Source organism: Pteropus medius, unplaced genomic scaffold (assembly GCF_902729225.1).
Source record: "Pteropus medius unplaced genomic scaffold, Ma_sr-lr_union100, whole genome shotgun sequence".
In the NCBI taxonomy this organism is placed as follows: domain Eukaryota; kingdom Metazoa; phylum Chordata; class Mammalia; order Chiroptera; family Pteropodidae; genus Pteropus; species Pteropus medius.
In genome coordinates this window covers 24,105,715-24,123,199 of record NW_024349800.1, presented here as the reverse complement: position 1 = coordinate 24,123,199, position 17,485 = coordinate 24,105,715, and the positions used below count along the sequence as shown (strand labels likewise).

At 31.9% G+C, this 17,485-nt stretch overlaps 1 protein-coding gene across 14 annotated transcripts in view; it reads left to right on the top strand.

Annotated features, from left to right (window-relative positions):
• The window catches only part of EHBP1 (EH domain binding protein 1), a 308,435-nt gene that overhangs the window by 114,663 nt on the left and 176,287 nt on the right, over positions 1-17,485 (top strand). For all 14 annotated transcript variants that reach the window (XM_039887026.1, XM_039887034.1, XM_039887027.1 and 11 more), the window contains 2 exons: positions 10,232-10,413; positions 12,688-12,827. In XM_039887026.1, the coding sequence (XP_039742960.1) occupies positions 10,232-10,413; positions 12,688-12,827 (322 nt within the window). The remainder of the gene's footprint in view (positions 1-10,231; positions 10,414-12,687; positions 12,828-17,485) is intronic.

Sequence of the window (17,485 nt, the reverse complement as noted above, 5' to 3'; positions counted from 1 at the left end):
ATCTATCACATCAATAGGCTTAAAAAAAAAATCGCATGATTTTATCAATAAATGCAGATAAAACATTTGACAAAATCCAACACTCATTAATGATAAAAATGCTCAGTCAACCAGGAATAGAAGGGAACTTCCTCAACTTGATAAAGAACATCTGTAAAACCCCCATAGCTAACATACTTAATGATGAGAAACTCAAAACTTTCCCACTAAGATCAGGTACCAGACAAGGATGTTCATTCTCACCACTCCTTTTCAATGTTGTACTGGAAGTCCTTGCTGATGTAATAAGAAAAGCAAAGAAAAGAAAGGAAAAAGTATACAAATTGGAAAGGAATACATGGAAAACTGCCTTTGTTTGCATAATATATGATCATTTATAATTGGCAAGAAAACTTCTGGAACTAATAAATGATTATAGCAAGGTTATAGGATACAAGGTTTCTATACAGAAGTCAGTTGCTTCCTATATACCAACAGTGAACAAGTGGAATTTGAAATTAAAAACACAATTCCGTTTGTATTAGTGCGCCCAAAAAATAAATACTTAGGAGGTTTAAATCTAAAAAAATATGTACAAGATCAATATGAGGAATACTCTAAAACTCTGATAATGAAATCAAAGAACCAAGTGGAGAGAGATTCCATGTTCATGGCTAGGAAGACTCAATGTTGTCAAGATGTCAGTTTATCCCAACTTCGTTCTATAGATTCAATGCAATCTCAATCAAAATTCCAGCAAGTGATCTTATGGATATGGACAAATTGATTCTAAAGGTTATCTAGAAAAGCAAAAGACCCAGAATAGCCAGCACAATAGTTAAGAAGAAAAACAATGTTGTAGGACTGATACCACCTAACATCAAACTTACTATAAAGCTACAGTATTCAAGACAGTGTGGTATTTGTGAAAGAGCAGACAATGAGATCAATGGAACAGAATAGAGAACCCAGCAATAGACCCCCATAAATAGAGTTAACTTATCTTTGACAAAGGAGCAAAGGAAATACAGTGGGTCAAAGGTAGTCTCTTCAACAGATGGTGCTGGACAACTGGACATCCTCATGAAAAAAATGAGTCATGCAAAAAAATGAATCTAGAAATATTTTCCTTCACAGAAATAAAAAAAATGGACCATAGACCTAAATGTAAAATATAAAACTCCTAGATGATAACACAAGAGAAGACGCACATGACCTTGTGTGTGATCATGCCTTTTTAGCTCTAACACTAAAGGCATAATCCATAAAAGAGATAATGGATAAGGTGGACTTATCCAAAAGACAATATTAAGAGAATGAGAAGACAAGCTACAGACTTAAAGAAGAAATTTATAAGACACATTTGATAAATTTATAAGACACAAATATATAAAGAACTTAAAACTTCACAATAAGAAAGCAATTCAATTTCAAAAATGGGACAAAAACTTTAGAGCTGCCTCATCCAAGAAGATGTACAGATGGTAAATAGACATATCAAAAGATGTTCCACCTATGTCATCTGGCATGTGCAAATTAAAACAACAGTGAGGTATATTACACACCTATTAAAATAGTTCAGATATGGAATACTAACAGCACCCAGTGCTGGTGAGGATGTAGAGCAACAGGAACTCTTATAAATTGCTAGTGGAGATACAAATTGGCATAGCCACTCTGGAAGACACTTTGGCTGACTCTTACAAAAATAAACATACTCTTACCGTATGACCTGGTAATTACAATCCTTGATGTTTACCCAGTGAAATGAAAACCCTTGTCCATGTGAAAACTTGCACAGGGATGTTTATAGCAGCTTTATTTATAATTGTCAAAAGCTTGGAAGCAACCAAGATGCCCTTTAGTAGATGAATGGATAATTGGTATATACAGATAGTGGAATATTATTCAGTGCTAAAAAGAAATGAGCTATCAAGCCATGAAATGTCATGGAGTAACCTTAAATGAATATTACTAAATGAAAGAAGCCAATCTGAAAAGGCTACATACTATACAATTCCAACTATATGACATTCTGGAGAAGGCAGAACTATGGAGTTGGTAAAAAGATCAGTGGTTGCCAGGGGTGTTGGAAGATGAATAGGTGGAGCACAGAGAATGTTTAGGGCAGTGAAATACTCTATATAGTATACAATAGATATATGTCATTATACATTTGTCCAAACCCATAGAATGTACAATACCATGAGTGAACCGTAAAGTAAACTTAGGACTTTGAGTGATTATGATGTATCAATGTAGGTAAACAATATACCATTCTGGTGAGTGATGCTGATAATGGGAGAGACTGCATGTGTTGGGGCAGGGGGCATATGGGAAATCTCTGTACCTCTCTCTCAATTTTGTTGTAAAGCTAAAAATGCCCTAGGAAAAGTCTCAAATAAGAAAGTATATCCATTATTCATAAAACTATATTATTATGTTAATGTAAGTTTATTAGTTATGTTTACATGAATTAAATATTTTGTAAATTTCTTATATTTAATTTTTAATAGGGCAAGTATTGGTAGATTTAACCCATGTAAACAAATGCTCTTTGTAGTCCTCAATTAAAGCATGTGAAAGGGTCTTGAGGTAAAAACATTTGAGAACTTTTGGTCTAAACTCTCCAGGTAAAAGACAGAGATTATCAGACTGGTGATTAAAAAAATTTTTGGCTGAATGCTATTTACATGAAAGAGTCCTAAAATACAAGGAGGTTATGTCATAAGGAGGAAGAGGAACCTGTGAAAAAATCTGTGAGAAGCTTCTCAGTTCCTTTACTTACTTATTCCTTGATTTGTGTGCTTTAGAAAATGTTCCATGACCTCACATTTGAAATTTCTACTGCTTTGAATGCCCTTATTACATAAGAAATACAGAGATTTTTGTGCTATATGTGTTTTGCATGAAAATAATCCTGTTGTAAAAGTGGACAACAGTGTATGCATACCAGTTAAGTAGTTTTTATGGACCCATGGAACATTTATGAAAATTGAGTGTGAGGCCATACAGCTTGTTTCAATACATTTTTGAGAGGTTAACATTTTACAGACCACATTTTGTGACTGCAAATCAATTAAATAGTAATTAATTAACATAAAGATAAGTAGAAAAACTCCATGTAGATTTAAAAAAAGTTCTAAACCTCTTGAGTCAAAGAACTTGTAATGAAAAATTAGAAAATATTTAACTATAGAATAACCAAAATAATTCATAATAAAATATTTGACTTATAAGTTTAAGGGGAGAAACAATGGAGTTTTGTCTCTCCGCCATGATTCAGATGTCACTCCGAAAGCATTCCTTTTAAAGATCAAGAATGACACAGAGATGGCCTCCTCTACTATACCTAGTCAGAATCATCTTGAAAGTCCTAGCCAACGTAGTAGCAAGAAAAGGAATGAAAAGTTAAAGATTGGAAAAATGAAATGAATAGCTAATTTTCTAGGTGATATGATTGTCTGTATAAAAACCTTCAAAGGAAATATATATATTATTTAAATTAACACAAGGGTATATTAGGTTTCTTATATAAAAAATATGCAAATTCAGCTGCCTTTCTATATGCTAGAAACAATTCAAAAATATAAAAGTAATATGATTTATATCGACAACAAAAAATAATAAAGTACCTAGGAAGAAATCTAGCAATATATATGTAAGACCTATGTGGAGAAAATGATAAAACTTTGGCAGACATTCAAGATTTAAATAGATATGTAGAGGGAAATATCCTAATTTAGAATAAGGAGACTCAGTATTGTGAAGATGTCAGTACATTCACATTATTCTGTAGATTTAATTCAATTCCAATCACAATCCTACCTGGAGTTTTTATAGAACTTGAAAATGTTTGAAAGAGCAACAGGTCACAAAAACCCAAAGACACTCCTGAAATATGAGAATAAGGAGAAAATTTGCCCTAGCAGCCACCAAAAATATGATGAAGCTTTGGTAGTTAAAGTGATATTGTCTTGATGAGAGGTTAGAGCAATTGTCTAGTGGTACAGACTTAGGGGGCCCAGAAACAGACCTATATATGCAGATCAGAGTTTTGGTAGGTTGACACTGCAGATAGGGGAAAGGGGGGATATATGGACTCTTTAATAAATAGTGCTGTGGCAATTATTTAAACATTATTGTTTTTAAATGAAATTGGGTCCCTATCTGAAAACTTACACAAAAATTAATTCCAGGTGGCAATCACTTTTAAATGTGAAAAGCAGAGGTATAAAAGTTTTGAATGCATTGTAGAAGAACCTTATGACCTCTGAATTGGGGAGATTTTCTTTAACAAAATGCAGAAGCACAAGTCATAAAGCAAAGGTTGACTGCACATTAAAATTGAGAAATTGGGCTCACTTAGAAGAGTCCATAGAGAGTGAAAATACAAGCCCAAAACTAGAAGAAGATATTTACAACACACATAAGTGACAATGGATTTAGTGGATGCATGTATATCAAGAACCGAAAGATAAACAGCGCAGTAGAAAAAGTACAGATTTCACAGAAGGGGAAACACATGGCCGATAAACTGTGAAAGGATAATTGATGCCATTAATAAGGAAAATTCAATTAAGTGTAATGAGGTAATATTTAATAATCTCAGATTCGTAAAGATGAAAAAGAAAATACCAAGTATTAGTAAATGTGGAACAATGGAAACACTTAGGGAGTATAAATGAAATACAGTCACTTTGGAAAACAATTAGACATTTCTGGTAAAGTTGAACATTTTCATATCCTATAACCAGCAATTCCCATTCTAGAACTATGTCCTAAATTATTGCACATGTTCAATAGGATATAGATAAAAGAATATTTATAGAAGCTTTTTAAATAATTCCTGCAAACATACCACATATCCATCAATGGTAAAATGGATAGGTAAATTATAGAATATTCATATAATGCAGTACTAGAAGCAATGAAATTTAATGAATTACAGCTGTACATATCAGCATAAATGAATATCAAGAACTTGATACTGAACATAATAAACAAGTCACAAAACTGTTAATGTTATTATATTTTATAAAATTTAAAAACATGCCAAACTAGACAGATACTCTTTTTTTTACTTTTTTATTGTGGTAAAATATATATAACATAAAATTTACTGTTTTAAACATTTTTAAATGTATAGTTCAGTGACATTAAGTGCACTCACAGTGTTGTATAACCATAGCCACTCTGTTTCTGGAACTTTTCCATCGCTACTGACAGAAACTTTGTACCCATTAAATAACTCTCTCTCTCCTCCCCCAATGCCTGGGAACTTTTGTTCTACTCTCTATCTGTATAAATTTGCCCATTCCTCATAAAAGTGGAGTCATACAATATCTGTCCTTTTGTGCCTGGCTTATTTCACTTAGCATAATGTCCTCAAGGTTCATCCATGATGTAGCATGTGTCAGAATTTCATTGCTTTTAAGGCTGAATAATATCCCATCGTGTGGATAGACCACATCTTGTTTATCCATTCATCAGCAATATATTCTTTAGAGATGCATACATAGGTAGTAATCCTTTGGAAAAGGAAGGGGAAGAGTAACCTGAAATTCAAGGTGCTGGTCACCTCTTGAGGAAGGAATGGGAGGATGCAATTAGGGAGGGTGCATGAGGATTTTAAGTTTCTGGTAGAGTTCTGTTTCTTAAGCTGGATGGTGGGTACAGGATATTCATTTACTATTTATTAAATTTTACTTTTATGTTTTATATGCTGGTATGTATTATATATTTCACAAATTTTTTAAAAAATTCAAATGATAATGCCATTAGTTTAATTTTCATTGTCTTATAAAAGACCCAATAATTAAAGTATTAATACATGACAATTTTTTTAGAAAATGCTATGTAATAAAGCTCTGAAAAATTATAAACTCTAAGTAAGTTTCTCTCCCTCTTCTCCTCCAGTCCTCTTACATGGGAGAAAGAGTTAAATTTTTAGCATGTCGTTTATTTTATGTGACATTTTATGTGACAATAGGTATAGGAAGTCAGTCAAATATTTTAATAGAAGTTATATTAATTTTATTTATCTTGGAGTTCATAATAAATGAAACACCATACAGTGAACTATTCTGTAAGAAGATTCTAACTTGAATAATTTGGACAAGTGATGTCCTAACTTCTTGTCATATGAACAAAAGAATACTCCATTTAACTATATTGCTTGCTATCATTATGTTATATATTATATTGTTAGTTTTAGGAGAGAAAGTGGCAAGATTAGCCACATACTTTTTTGCTAAAATGTACAATGTTTAAAAATTTTATAAAGAAGTCTTGAGTCTCACGAGAATGTATTGATTTATTTTATAATCAGTTCATTCCTTATTAGCTATTATAAAATCTTTTTTCTTTTATGCTGTACAGAGGAAATATTTATTCACCTACTGCTTATATTGTAACCACCTGAATAACATTGAGAGTATATTTAGGTGGAGAATTTATTTTAGATTTAGCAAGAACGTAGGGGGTCCATGCATGAATTTTAATAACTACATTGCTACATTACTGTTATGACTACTTTACTATATTAATGTAGTAAAGACATTACTTTAAAGCATACATCCTGCATTGAGTTCTATATTTATTTTCCTCATTTCAAGATTGGTGATCCTGGGTAGACTATTTGTAATATGAGTGTAATAACCTGGTTAAATTTAATAATAAATTTTATTTATTAAGCACCTACTGTATGCTAAATACTCAATATTTTCGTATGTTGTTCCAAGAATTTCTCTAGGACATAGTTCTAGGATGAGAATTGCTGAGCTGTAAGGTGTGCATGTGTTCAACTTTACAAGGTAATGTCAGATTGCTTTCCAAAGTAGCTGAATCAATTGAAACTCTCTTGCAGTGTAAGAGAGTTTGCATTATTCTTATCAACACTTAGTGTTAGCCAACTTTTTAAAATATTTGCCAGGCCAAAAATGTGAAACTGAGGCTCAGATACATGATGAATAATGCCAAAGATAAACCAGTGAATAAGTGCTGGTGCCACATTCTAATCCAGGTTTGTCTAATTCCAACTGCAGTAGGCTGGATTTCAAAGAAATGGAAGTATATAACGATGAGAATAGTTATAAAAAATGAGAGTGAGATTTCTTAAGTAGAATAATTTTATGTAAGAACTTCCTTAGGAGAAGTATTTCTGAAAGTGTGATTTTAGATTAACTGAATCAGAATCACCTGGTAGTATTGGTATGTGTGTAGGAGGGGTGGGATGGTAGTGGGTAGGGGAAATACTTAATATTTTTAGAAATGCAGGGTCCATCTCTACTTTTACTAATTTAAAATCTCTAGGAGTGGAATATAGGCATCTAAATTTTTAACAAGCTCTCCTAGTTTTATTTTTGTTTTTTAATAATCACTAAAGTTTTAAGATCTTCTGCTTAGGGATTTTGAAGTAATTCCCAAAATACTGCCAGATTCACATACAAACAGATGTATAAACAGGGACCCAGAGTCAGAAACTTAGTTTTACACGTATGTAAACACTCACTTTTTATTGACTTTTGTCATCTAACTTCCTTTATCTAAGAGTTCTTCTTACTATTTTTCTTTTAATTCTGCCTTCTTGTCCAGCCTACATGTGATATGAAATAGCATTAAGATTGGCAGCAGTAACAATAATTCTTTTACACTCTCTGCCTGACTGACCCTTACTCCTTTAAAGCGGACTATAGGATGCAAAAGATATGCTCATATAGCAATACCATCAGTTATTTCATTCTTCTTTTTAGAACTGTTGATAGCAATGATACCAATCTTGGGTGGGTAAAGACTTAGACTCAATGGTTATAAAAAGTGAAGATTCATGGAGCTTGGGTTATAGTTGTGAAAGATCCTTCTATTTTTCTCATTACTATTCTTTTTTAGGCATACTGTCTCTGAGATAGCTAATTTTAAGGAGGAAAACAATGTCTGAGCTAGGTGAGGAATAGTAGAAACATCATTCAGAACCCTTTTCCCAAGGACACAGACTTTTATGAGATCCTGTGTTAGATTAGGAATGGATATTGTAGGCTCAAAAGAGTTCTATTCTGCTCACCTGCCCAGACCTTACAAAGATCTGTTTTCATTATTGCTGAGCAAATTATTGCTTTCAATTAAATAGTATAGCTAATTGTGCTTAGAATTTAGTAGCTTTATTTCCTGTTGTTTCAGAGACATTAATTTACCAAATTCTTAAAAACTTCCTTAGTTTAGCAGAAAACCTTTTCTACATAATTTTTATCTAAAAAATGAAATTGACAGAATGTTAATCATCAAAACTCTAGAATTTGCAGGAATCATCCTTAAGCTGAGCTTTCAAGAATATGCTCATTTCCACATATTAATTTTTATAGTTTGATAATTTGGTTATATAATTAAATAATTACTATTAAGGGTTCATGTCATACTTTGTGAAACTGATTTGTTTAACAAAATGTGAAAATATGTAGCACTTTATATGTCATGCTTTCAAAACAGAGGCTTTAAGTCGTATATGTAGAAGTTGTTAGCTATTCTAAAGGTACAATAAGAGATTATTGTTCATATCTGTGTAATAAATTGATAGTCCCTGATTGTAGTTTTCCATTTTGTACATTGTCAGAACCTTGGACCTTAATTTTACTCTTTGATTGACGGCGGCGACCAGAGAAAGAATACTTGTATTGTTTGGGATAGTCATATCTGTTCAACTTGATTCAGTTGAGGGTATTTGCATATTCTTAAGTATTTCTTCTGAGAGGGCTTAAATCCTTCTCAAGTGCTTGATGCATTTTTGAAATTCATTCATAAGGTATCTACATGCACTAATAGCTCTGTATAATATTGCTGTGTATAATCTGACAGATAAGACCACATTTTAAAATGTCTTTCTTCTGGGATGCTACATTACATTTTTACTTGTTCTGCTGGCAGAAATGTCATTTTTTTAAGGCTGTTTTAATGGTTTTATTAAATTAGTATATCCTAATTTTAGACAAGTTTGTTAATCATAGGACAAATAAAGATTTATTAAGTTATAATTCAAAAGTTAGTGGTAGTTTTGCCTTCCTTGGTTGGAAAATTGAATAATTTTTTAGAAAACCGTCAAGAGCTTGAATGAATTTGTTTAGTTTCCTCATTTTATAGGAAAAGTAATTGAGGCTCAAGTTTACTGGTTTACTTGAGGTCATGTAGCTTGGAAATTAGGCCTTATTTTAGGTCTGCACTCTCAGACCAGTGAACCCTAAAGAATGCCGGCATATGTCTTCTGGTTTACATTAATGATGGTATATGACCTCTGATTTACATTATTTACAAATTATCCTGCATCTAAAATTTCTCCTTGCCATTGGAACACATAGTCAGGGATTATATCTTATGTGTCATCCTATCTCTCCAGAGTTGACCCCCTGTCTTAGACATTGTTAATGCCCAATCATTATTTTGCTGTCCTGTTATGGTTCTTCTAGGCTATTCTGTAAAGGATAATTTTAAAATGAGGTAGCTTATTAATGCAATGTTAAACACCTTTGATAGCAAATAGGTTTTATTTTGTGTTCCATTTCTGATGAATTGGCAATAGCTGTGTGGAGAAGAATTTTGAGATCTGGTGGGGTTGGCTAGTAGTGTCTGCCACAGGCATAGGATCAGAGAAGCAAACTGTTTCTTTCTTGAAATATGTGATCTTAGGGATAAAGAAAACTATAGCTTGAAGTGACCAGAAAAGGCCCTGGGAAGAAATAAGGCTCAAATTATAGGATGGTTAAAATTCGGGTATTGTAGGCAGAAACAAGGTAGAATGCTGCCAAGGCTGAGAGTTCTATAAAAAGTTATAGGCATTCAAAAAGGTTTAATGTAACCTAATATCACTATATTTACATTATAATGTAAATAGGTTACATTAAATATAATCAAAGGATGGAAAACAATTATTGAGAACTTTTGATACTTAGCCCTGTGCTTTTTACAGGAACCCTGGAGACTTTCTCACCTAGTTTGCATGCTTTGCTTTTCCTTTCCTGAGTTACTTAGCGTTGTTCAAGTCTTCCCTATTTCTGCCTGGGTCAGCTCTCCAATTTTATATCTGCCTAACTTAAATATGTAAAAGCCGTGACATAACCTCATCACAATTTTCATTATTGTGTTATAAGAATTCATTGAAGAAAGAAGTCTTAATCGTTATTTAATCATCTTATTAAAATATTATTAAAATATTTGGCTATAAATTAAATAACTTCAAATTACATAATTATTTTTTATCTTCCAGGAATCCCCTTCTGGTAGAAGGAAAGCTCTTGCTACTAGCAGCATCAACATGAAACAGTATGCAAGTCCTATGCCAACTCAGACTGATGTCAAGTTAAAATTCAAGCCATTGTCTAAAAAAGTCATATCTGCCACTCTCCAGTTTTCATTATCTTGCATTTTCCTACGGGAAGGAAAAGCCACGTATGTTTCTTTTGTCAAATAAGCTGCTTCAGAGTGTGTTTTAAAACACTAGGTAAATAGCTTTTGACTCAGTGGACTGGCAACATTTGAGAACATCCTACTGCATACCAATCATTCTTGCCATCCTTTGTTTCAAAGGCTGAATTAGTTGAATTTGTTATTTATAGCCCCTTTGACTCTAGAAAATGAAAATAATATAAAAGTAATTATACCAACTTTAAAATTTTAAATTGTATATTATAGGATATCATACAAGTTTATTTTATATTTCATTACCTTCAGTGTAAGTGGTTGTACTCTGAAATACAGACAGTTCAGTTTGTAGAGTTGTTTGATGCAGCCGAGACATGAGAAGAACCTAAACTGAAAAGTTTAGGTTAAGAGGGATGAAAGAACTAAAGGAACTTTTGACAATTCATGTTCTTTGGCTTCTGAAAATTATATAGCAAAGTAGTTAGATACAGTTTTTTATAATCACTATTTTTTTCAAAAATCACTTCTAAAGCACCGAATAGACAATGTACAAAGATAATTTCTACACCCAGTTCTAGTCTCCTAAAAGAGTAAAATTATAATTGAATAAAATGAGGTGAACATACTTAGAACAGGTAAAAAAAAAAGTAACATTGACCATGGTTATAGCATACAGTCAAGTCAAGGGTAAGTACATGTTTCGGGTATAGTGAAAGGGTTAGTACCTACTTGGAGTGGAAGATTCAAGAAAGGAGAAATGCAAATTCTATGTCTGGGCTTAAAAGGTAAGGAGAAGAAGGCAGCTATGAACATTTCAATTCAGTGTGAATCACAGTTCTGAATGTATTTGACCTAGTGGAATGTGGTTACTATAATTGGCTGTGTCCCCTTGACTGATTAGAGTGGATTCTGTGCGTCAGTCAAAATGAGATGTTTGGCACTCCTCTACGGGGCAGCAAATGATTTTGTGGATAACAGTAAGCTTCTTCTCTGGAAAGTTTGTATCTGAGTGTGATAGAGACACAATACAGAATGAAAGCAATTAGTCTTTCATATCAGGACCTTAAATTATAGACTTAAATATTGAGAAATTAAAAAATAAAGACCTTACCCTGAAGGTCAAGCCAAAATGAAAGGAAAGGAAACAGAGGAAGAAGAGAGAAAACAAAATCAGAGAAGATCTTTTGAAGGTGGACTCCTTTCTACTGGGCAGAAGCGGTTTGTGAATCAGAACCGTTCACAGGAATGTAGGTGAGAGGAAATTTAGTCAAACCGAATATCTCAGTTTGAGTGAAGAATTCTCTCAGAACACCCTAAACTTCTCTTCCTCCTTGTTAGCTCTTTACCTTTCCTAAAGAAAAATGTTTAGGTTAGAATATGAGGAAATTAGAGGTAAAAATGAGCCTTGGCTTTCTTAGTTTTGGAGAAGTATACCAGATAGAAATTTAGTTTGTATATAACATGTAGAAATATGTTTGATTCACTGTAGTTTGTTTGAAATTTAAGGTGAAAATGATAGGTCAAGAAAACTTAAATTATTTGATGTTTAGAGTATATAATGTAGCCTTTATAAATTTATATTTAAAATGCTTAAATATAAAAACATTTTTATATTTTGTCAAATGCAGAGTATTTAACTTACAATCAAGATAGGTCATTTTCCAACTTGTAATACTTTAAAAGACTAGACTTTGTTTTAAAATGCTTTTTCTGTTGTAGTAGATCTTTAACTTTTAGAAAGTTATAGCCCCTTTAAGAAAAATGCCCCTTTAAACAAGATTTAAATATAATTTACAGGGGTTTACCACTTCTTTTTTCTCCTACCCACAAAACCAAAAGTGTTCATGGACTTTAGATTTAGATTTTAATTTCTATTCTCATTCCTTATGAAAGTTTGAATATTTTAAAGTCTAGATCTCATCTGATTTGCAAACGGTCTCACTGTTTTATGGAACAATTTTTTGTTTCCGGACTTCATCATAATTAGAAACCATATTTTAATCCCATGAAGAAAATTTTAGTCTCCCATAGGTCTGCAGCACAGAGTTAAAGTAACTCCTAACCAGTTGGTTTTTAATCCTGTTTGCTAATTTTATTAATTAAACATGCCATTTAAAAATTGATAAATATGAGTGTTTAGATTTTTCAGTAGTATTTTACAACTGTTTAAAAAGACTTAACATATAGAAAGAATATATTAATATTTTTAACATATAGAAGGAATATATTAATTTTTTAAGAAGCAGTCCTTTTTCAAGCAATGTCATTTAATGAATTGTGTGTTATAAATTGTTGATGTAGGGATGAAGACATGCAAAGTTTGGCTAGTTTGATGAGTATGAAGCAGGCTGACATTGGCAATTTAGATGACTTTGAAGAAGATAATGAAGAAGATGATGAGAATCGAGTGAACCAAGAGGAAAAGGCAGCAAAAATTACAGGTTGGTTTTATTAGCATTAAAAAGTTGAAAAACTCATTATTGTTTCCCAGGTAAAAACAATTCCAGTAACAAAGTATCTTTTCTTCCATAAGCCTTTCTAATATAATATACCGTTTATCTCTTTGAAAACTTTGCATGCTAATATGTAATCACAGATTTCAGCAGTTAACATCAAGTCCTAGGTTAGTCAAAAAAGCATAAAACTTTAATGAAACTCCTGATTATAGCATAAAATAGTCTAAATATGTTCATATTTATTTTGTCAATGTATGAATGAATCTTCTATAAGTAAAGATCTGCTTTAAGGGTGAAATGAGAAGATGTATTAGCTACCTTCTCCTAGTTTATGGACATTTTATCTTATATATAAAAGTTCTCATGCAGTTATTCCTTATAGCTGGTTTGATCAAACTATTAAAATGTTAGGTGGTTTGAACCTCTTTGTATTAATTTGTCAATAAATATTTATCGACAATCTGGCTATCACACTTAAGGAATTAATGTTATACCTTTATTATTAGAGTGAAAGTCAAACACTAAATATGTATACTCCTTTCAGCTAATAAATTGCTCTAAATTTCTGGATTGATGTTCCTTGAGTTCTATCATCTGTTCACCACTAAGTGATTTTTACAAATTCTTTGGGCACTTCAGCATCCATCTCTTGGCTTTTCTTCAACTCTTGCTGTTATGTGAAGACTTCCATTGATTATATGAATGACCCATTTAACCCCTTAGCCAAAAACTTCCTTGACTTTCTCAACTTAAGTGACCTTCACTTCCACTCTACTTCTAGAAATCTATTATAAAGAATTGATCAGATTTGTATGCAGATAGCGTTTTGTCCTGTGTTAACTTTATAAATTATTTTCCAATTTATGTTTGCCATTTTGATTTCTTATTTAACCCAGTGCTATTTAGGAGATTGTGTTTTATCATGGGCTTTGTTCATGTATTTCTAGCTTATTTTTAGTTTAATTTCATTCATATAAGATTCTGAAACCTGTCAGATTTCAATTTTTAAAAATGTGATTAAGGTTTTTTTTCCTTTGTAGTCTAGGTATATAATCTGTTTTTGTAAATTTTCCATAAATATCTTTTTCCATGTATATTCTATTTGTTGGACTCAGCACATAGCTATTAGACCAAACTTTAAAATTATATTTAGTTATTTATATTCTTATTCTTTTTGTATAATTTGTCCATGAAAGACAGAATACTTCAATGTTAAATTATTTGAAGTACAAAAATTTATTCTCTGATAGCTTCATTGTGGATTGTAATTTGACGTGTACCCCATTTAACGCCTCTTGCCTTGAAATTTTGTCCAATGTATATATTTATAACCCAGGCTTTCTTTATATTTGTATTTTCTTGGTATATTTATCACTTTATTTTTAACCTATCTGTACTAAGCACTTTCTTATAGTAGTATTTGGTTGATCTAACCTTATAGTATTTGCCGTTTAGTAGTTATATTTCTTGATAACTGACTTATTTAATTTTACTTACATTATTTATACTTTTATTTGGGAATTTTCTTATCTTTTTTTTTCCCCCCAATCCTTACATTTTGCCACTCTCAAATGTTCTTTATTTAAGCATTTTTAATAGAATAATTTGGAAATTAACCATCCTATTCTCATTTTAGAATAGCATCCTCTAAAATAAATAAGCCAGACGGATAAATGAATGAACCTATATTTCTCTACTAACATTAAAAATAAAACATAATGTGTTGACTCACCTCACATAAGATATGAGAGATTCAATATGATTCTCTTCTCTTTATTTGAACCCCTCTCTCTATTATTTTTTTTAATTGTATTTCTTTCAATAATAAATGCTGACATTTGCATTATGTTTATAATGATGTCAGCAACAATTACATAATACTTTTTAAAATGCCATATCTTTCGTGTCTTTGAGTTCTTTGTTTTGTTTGGCTAGCTGGAGTTCTTCAAGAAGGTAAGTTGGTGTTTTCCTCGTACCACCACCAATGACCTTCTACTTGTCCTTCAAATTTTAATTCTGTTGCCATATACTCTGAGAAATCTTTCATGCCCACTCTCTCTTAACCTGACCACTCCATCCTTTGTGCTACTACTATATCATTTACGAATGCAGGCATTTTCTTACAGCATGGGTTTTTATAATTCCAGTGGGATATAATATGATCTTTTACTTAGAGGATACAATTTGTTCTTTATAGATGGCTTTTAGTTAAAACTAAATCTCGATTAAGCACTAGTACTGTAAGTAGGAATTTAAAAAAAACATTTCATAGCTGTTTTGAGCAGTGTTGTACTGTTTTGATTACAGCAATGAGAAGAAAGGTGATAACAATATGTCACAAGTTCTGTGCTGGTATTGAAAGGAAAAGAAAGGACATTATTTTTAGCAAAGTGCAGATTTAATGAAGGCATTCAATAATAATTAGATTTTATAGCTAAACCCTTGTCTTTGTTCATTTGGGCTGCTATAACAAAATACAATAGATCAGGTAGCTGATAAACAACAGAAATTTATTTCTCACAGTTCTGGAGACTGGAAGTCTAAGATTAGGGTACCAGTATGATCAGGTGAGGCCCTTTGCATGGGTCACAGACTTCTCGTTGTATTCCTCATATGGTGGAATGGGGCAAGGGAACTCTTGGACTTTTTCTATAATGACATTAATCTCATTCATGAGAGTTCCACCCTCATGACCTAATCATCTCCTTAAGGCCTCATCACCTAATACTATCACATTGGGAATTAGGATTTCAGTGTATGAATATTGAGGGCAGGGGACACAAAAATTAATACCATAGCACCTGTTACTGCTTAGACATACACATATACCTTATTTTCTAAAATTTCTGCCAAAGAGTAACTTTCTTTTAGATAGCCTAAAATTCTCCAACCCTGATTGAAAAAATTGTTTTAATGAAACTTTTGATAATCCAAACTTTCTTTGGAATGTTACTATCAATCAATCAATCAATCTATCTATCTATCTATCTATCTATCTATCTATCTATTTGTTATCCCTATTTTAGAAAATTTCTTCAAGGTAGAGACTATGTTTTAATCATTTTGTCATCCCTAGCTTCTAGCACATTGTCCGGAACATATTGAGAATTTAATATATGTTAACTGAAAGACTATAAATGAATGAATGGGGCTTCCTTCTCCTATTGTAGTCTATATAGATCACTCTGGCTTATTATCTTATTGCATTCATTTTGACCTTTAATCATGTACTATCTTATACAGGGTAGGGTGGCCCCATTTTATGGAAGGAATATGATCTGGAGGAGACACATAATTCAAACCTTAAATAATTCAAGACTAGTTTTCCAAAAGGAATGAATATAAAATAAGTGTCTTGAGGGAGTAGAGGTAGGCGGGGGTAGTGGATAATTAGATGCATGTTCTAAGTCGATAAATCTACAACAATTGTAACATATTTTTGCTATGGTGTTGCATTTTTTCTCAGCATTTTCTATTATATTTTCAGAGTATAGTCAATAGCACAGCATGTTATGACAGTTGTTTGGCTTCCTCAGTTGCATTTTTTAAAGCACATATAAATTCCATTCCAAAGTTATTCACTTTTAGAAATTTTTTTTAGCACTAACACTACCACTCTAAAAATGTTTGGGTAAAGTAGTTTTAAGATAATAAAAAGTATATTAAAATTTAATAGCAGTAATGTTAAAATAATAGCTTAAGTGTAAACATAATGAATTTTATAAACATGGTACAAATAAAGTATTGTGAGTATTTTTATTTACTAGCTAACATGGCAATAACTTAAGTACAGCTTACACTGACTCTTCCTTGCAGCTTTGAAATTGTTGACATGATTTTTAGAGGAAAGAATCATTATTTTAAAATTTTGCCTATATTTTATCTTTATGGTATAATATAAATGCATAACATACGACCACATTATATCTATAAAGTTATATGGATATATTATTCCTCAGTTAAGCTATCAATTTCTTGAAGGAATAGACTTACAATTATTTTGTATATGTCTTAGAATGACACCTAGGGGCTATTCATTTAGTCAGTGATTTCTTATGGAATACTACTTTAAATCAGTAGTAATTAACAAAATATATCTTCTTAAATTACAGAAGATAAAAGTAAATTCATGGTATCTATCCTTGACTGATGGAAAATCCCTACCCTTTTCTGAGACAGAATTCACTGCTAACTGAAACAAATTTTGGGACTGGCTGCTAGGCAAGAACCTTTTATTGATTGATATTACACATATAGATGCATTCTATAGAGGTGTAGCACCAGTGAATGGGTGGGGGAATTTTGAAGTGCAGTTGGAAAAATCACAGAAATGTAATGGGAGCGATAGACCTTGGAGTTGGAGAAACAAAGCCTTTTAATGAAAAGTTTACTGCAGTCAGCATTAGAAATTATATATGGTTTCAGAACAATCAGTGCCTCCACCTATAAGGCAGCCTCACAGTGCTTGAACCAATATTTGGTAATATGACCACCTTTGGTATTCATGTTGAATTTCTCAATACATACCAACAGGAAGAGAAAAAGACTCTTTCATAAATTAGAAAATCCTATTGAATACAGCTCAGAAAATCAGATTTAACTGAAGCGTTTATAGTGTTGTTGGGGAAACCAGACATTATGAG